The sequence below is a fragment of the Leptopilina boulardi genome, unplaced genomic scaffold (assembly GCF_019393585.1).
Source record: "Leptopilina boulardi isolate dan_hultmark-lab unplaced genomic scaffold, ZJU_Lbou_2.1 LbouV2_122, whole genome shotgun sequence".
In the NCBI taxonomy this organism is placed as follows: Eukaryota; Metazoa; Arthropoda; class Insecta; order Hymenoptera; family Figitidae; genus Leptopilina; species Leptopilina boulardi.
In genome coordinates this window covers 3,635,439-3,640,471 of record NW_026137666.1, presented here as the reverse complement: position 1 = coordinate 3,640,471, position 5,033 = coordinate 3,635,439, and the positions used below count along the sequence as shown (strand labels likewise).

The following is a 5,033-nucleotide window of genomic DNA, read 5'->3' as shown; positions in this document are numbered from 1 at the left end:
TTAAATAAAAAATAACTAGAAACATAATATGTTAATTTATTATTATTAAAAAACTTTATTAGGTAAATTGAATTTACACCATTTCAAATAATAAGTGCGCGTTCTACTTTTCTGCGACCAATTTGATAATTAGAGTTCCATTATTTGAATGTCGAGGTAGATGAGACCCTTTCCGGTCATGTTTTTTTTTAAAAGAATAGGCAGAATTGTTAAAAGTTGTTTAATATCACAATTAATGTCAAACATTTTCGTTACAGTCTATCAAGTACACGCATGACAATTGAGGATTCATTTGGAATTCTTGTAGCAAAGTGGCAAATACTACACAAGACCTTAGGATTCAATTTAGAAACGTCCATCAATATTGTAAAGTGTTTAATATGTTTACATAACTTCCTGATAACATGTGAGTTAAATAACGCAGAAGAGAATAAAAAATATGCAAATGAAAAATTATTAAACAACTTTGCAAGAAATCGAAATATAATCGAAACAACACAACAAGAAAGTGAAGAGAATAACGGTGAAGAGAATGATTGTCATTCCGATGAATGGAAAATAAGAGACATTTTAACTTCATACTTTGAGATTCGCAAAAAATAATATGGATATACTGAAGTTTTTATTAATTACTGAATTATTATTTTTGTAGAGTTTGGTATATGTGCATATATTATTTAAAATTGGTTCATTGATAAAAAAAAATTTTCAGGAAGTTTTCAAAGTTGTTTAAAATTTGTCAACCATATTAGAGCCGTTATTTTAAAGTTTTAAAAGACTGACATTGTATTCGTAATAAGTAAAAGAAAATATGTATATGCATTTATATATTGTATGTCGAAGTTAGTAGAATGCCAAAAGTACATTAAGATCAAGATCGTCATAATATATAGTAGGTGCACCAGTTTTGGACACTTTAAGGATTCTTATTTTCTAGGTCACATTTTTTAAATTAATTATAAAAAATTGTTTACTTCTAGTTGTTAATAGATCAATTACTATTCTTAGTTTCTGAATTTCTTGTTTTTAAATTTAAAAAAAAATAATAAAATAAATTAATAAATACAAAAAAATGTCAATTTTGCTAGTTTTGACTAGTTTTGACCACCTTATTGTCAAGGAGAAAAAGTACAGTTATTGTAAATGTTAAATAAATTTATCTAGAACATTAATTGGGAAATGACGTTTTATCAAAAAATATACTATGAAATTAACAAAAAACTAGTAAACTTAATAAAAATTAGAGGTTGGCCTAAACCGGTATATCTAAACTAACTGATGATATTCCCTACCTGATGTGAAATCCACACAATTATTATCTTTTACGATTAAAAAATAAAATAAGATATATTTAAAGAACTTAAAGAAATTCAAAAAAGGCTAAAATTAAATAAAAATAGTTATAAAAAATGTAAGAAAAATTTATTCATAACAGTTTTATCCAATAAAGTACATTGCTATTAATAATAAAATAATGTTACACTTGTAAATGTCAAAATTGACTTTCCCTACGTGTCTATTTTTCTATTACTCCTTCCATAGCATTCATTGCCAAGTGGAATGTTTTTCTCTTCTTATCTGGAGAAGCTTTTCTAAATGTTTCAAGTAAATTTTCTTCATATCCGTCAATTGCGTAAATATTTTCATTTTCAACAACCTGTTTATTATTCATATCATTTTGTGATATTATTGCATTTTTCTTTAGCAGAAAAGAATGTTTTGTCTTATAATATTCTGATGCAACTTCTGCAAAATGTTTGAATACAGACAATGCCTCTTGAAAAGATTGTTCAGATGTGTCCAAATTTTTTTAATATTTTTTTGTATAATTGTCAAATGGCGGAACGATTTCTATATATTTATGTAAATAAACAATAATATAATATAATAAAAGCAGTGTCACCGCAATAGTTTGAGAAAAACTGTAACTTAGAATAAAAAATTATCCCTGTAATCCAATTCCAACTAATTCAAAAATTTGTTAGTCAGAAGAAGAAAAATTAATCATAGGGAATTTCGAAAATTGTACTTTACATACATCCTACTAGGAGACAGTTTTAATTAACTAAGCAGTAAAAATGGCTTAGTATAAGGTACCAAATGAAATTGGGATACCAACGAATAATATAGTTTTAAAAAATTGTTATTACCTCATTGAGTGTTATTTTTTTTAAGTTTATTGGAAAGTGAGGAAAATTTTTGGATTTTAATAACTCTGTATTACCGGATGTTTTTTATTCATTTAAAAAAAGATATTTCTTACGTTTGTTAGTGGAAAACTGTTGTCTTTGTTGTGAATTCTGTAATATCTTCTGTGTAAAATTGTCAGAATTGTTATAAACATTCATTTCCTTGACGGAAATATTCGAAGGAATTGAGCGATTGCTTTTTAATGTAACCTTTGTATCCAATTTTTGATTGCTAACTATTAGAGGTTTTTTATTTCTCTGCACATTTCTTATCTCGTCCTCCTGATTCTTTTTAAACTCAATGATGTTATTGTTCGTCATTTCGTCATTTATAATTTCGTCGATTATAGTTTCGTCATTTATAGTCCTGAAGTTGACCGTGTTATTTGGTTGCTTATGAATTTCCTTAACTTCAGTTATTTGTTCATTATTTTTTGAGAAATCCATTGTTTCATTCAAACTTGTCTGCAGTTTCTCAAACTGTTTCTTTACTTTAAATTTCTTCAGTTTGCGCATTTCTTCAATGATGGGTAGTCTCCATTTACCTTTTAATTGAGGATATTTTTTCATTTGTCCACTCCAATATTCTTTCCTAAAAAGGTTATGCATATTTTTGTCTGCTGTCTCTGACGTACATGGAACTTTATCTACGTGTGGCTTTGAATCATTTCTCTGGATTGTAAAAACTGCAAAGTATCACAAATCATATAATAATGCTTATAAACCATGACAATAAGCTTATAATTTAAGATTGTAAAAGAAAAATTCAGAACCGGTGAATATCTCAGCCAATACTTATAGCCATCAATATCGCTAAAAACAGTCATTATTTCAATTAATGTCTTGGTCAGAAGATGGTAGCCAACCATTTAGAAACTGTTGATTCTACTGTCTTAGGGTCAGTTTCACCAACTCTGGTTAAAAGTTAATCAACGATTATAGTCAATTTGACCACTTATGATCATGATTGATTAGTTAGGGATTTAATAGCTGTTTAACTTTTAACCGTAGTTGGTTAAACTGGCCCTTAGTCAAATCAGCTGGGAACTATCCAAAATCCGATAATATTAAATGTTTAGATAGAATATAGAAGTGGTATGAATAAAAACAATGATACAAATTATATACCAACTGTAAATTTATTTATTACCATTTAATCTAATTTAATAAAATTATTCAAAAAACCTGATATAAAAAGTTTAAAAAATTTAAATCCAAAGGTATTAGAATATCTTGCTGAAAATTTAATTTCTTGTTAAAATTACATGCAAATAATTTCTTATTATTTATTAAGAATATGTGCTAATTAAAGTAAAGAAGTTAAATCATTGAAGTTTCAATATTATATCTGTATTTAGTGCTATGGAATAGAACAATGTATTTCAAAGGTGGTAAAGTCCCAGTTTCACTTAAACATTATGTTAAGATCGGTAGAGTCTGGCTGAACTGCTTGTAATTCCGAAATACAAGTAGCGTTAAAACCTGCTAGTTCTGAATTTTGGTAACTTTCTGTTTCTCCAGCTGGATTTATTTGTAAAATATTTTATAATTATTACCTTCATTTTGCTTCTCAAAGTTTTTTTACAAATTGAAACAAATTTTCCTCAAGGAAGCATTCTTCAAGTGAATGTTGATGAAATGTATTCCTTTCAGCTTCATTAACAACAACTTCAGATGATGAGTGAACCGTATTGCATGTCATTACTGTAGCAACATCTAAAAGTTACATGAAAATTTATTTTTAAGAAATGTATTCCCACACGGACTCTTCTCTTCTTTTCTTATTATAAATTTTGTAATTATTACCTTCATCAATCTTTTTCAAACCATTTAAAGTTTTAAAAATGTCATCTTGAACTAAGCATTGTTCAACTAAGTGATTAGGAAATGTATTCTCTTCATCTTCATTTCCAATAACTTGGGATAACGAGCGCACAGTATTGCATGTCATCGCAGTATTGAGGTCTAAATATTGCACAAAAGTTATTTTGAAGAATCATATACTAACAAGTGGCTTTACGGACACTTCTTTTCTTTGCCTATGTTTAACAATTTTTGTAATGTTTAAACAGTACAAACAGTATACCTTGATCAACCTTTTTCGAATTATTTAAATTCAAGATGCCATCTTCAACTGAATGGTGATGAAATGCATTTTCTTCAGCTTCATTTTCAACAACTTGGATTAATAAGCGAACAGTATTATTGTATGTCATTACAGCAGCGACGATTAGAAGTCACATAAAAATAACTTTGATAAAATATATACATGTATATATGTATATCAACATGAAGATTTCACTTCTCTGTCTATAAGAATTTTTATTAATATTACCTTGATCACTTTTCTTCGAATTATTCAAATTTTTGAAAAAATCATCACCAACAAAGACAATTTCAAGATTTTCTAAATCTTTTGAAACGTTACTCTCGTTTATCTGATTTTTCACAATTTCCGGTAATTGGTGATTAGTCACAATACCTGTTTCAGTTAATGTTTTTAGTTCATTTATGGAGTTTAATATAATTGACAAACAATTGTACCCTCATTCGATCCCTCCACATTATTAAAATCAATAGAATTTTCTTCTGACGAAAGTGATACCACATTCTGATTTGCATCAATGTGGGCAGTATAATCCGAAAGGAAAATTAAATCGCTGAAATATTTAAAAGATATCTTTTTTCCTGGTTCTTTAAGCTGTTTTCCATGACATCTTACATAGGTATCTCTTAAATATGTCCATCGCTTGAGAAATTCGTTCTCTAAAAGAAATAAAACATTTCAAGCGTATAATATAATATCGTCCATTTTTTGCGTAAAATATAAACCATGAACTAATG

At 27.5% G+C, this 5,033-nt stretch overlaps 1 protein-coding gene across 1 annotated transcript; it reads right to left on the bottom strand.

Annotated features, from left to right (window-relative positions):
- Positions 1-1,511: 1,511 nt before the first annotated feature.
- On the bottom strand, positions 1,512-4,428 carry LOC127287196 (uncharacterized). The gene is made up of 2 exons (XM_051314009.1): positions 3,746-4,428; positions 1,512-2,875 (listed from the first exon to the last, which is right to left on the bottom strand). Exon 2 carries the CDS (start codon positions 2,796-2,798, stop codon positions 2,235-2,237), a length of 564 nt encoding a protein of 187 aa, XP_051169966.1. The 5' UTR covers positions 2,799-2,875; positions 3,746-4,428; the 3' UTR covers positions 1,512-2,234.
- Positions 4,429-5,033: the final 605 nt, after the last annotated feature.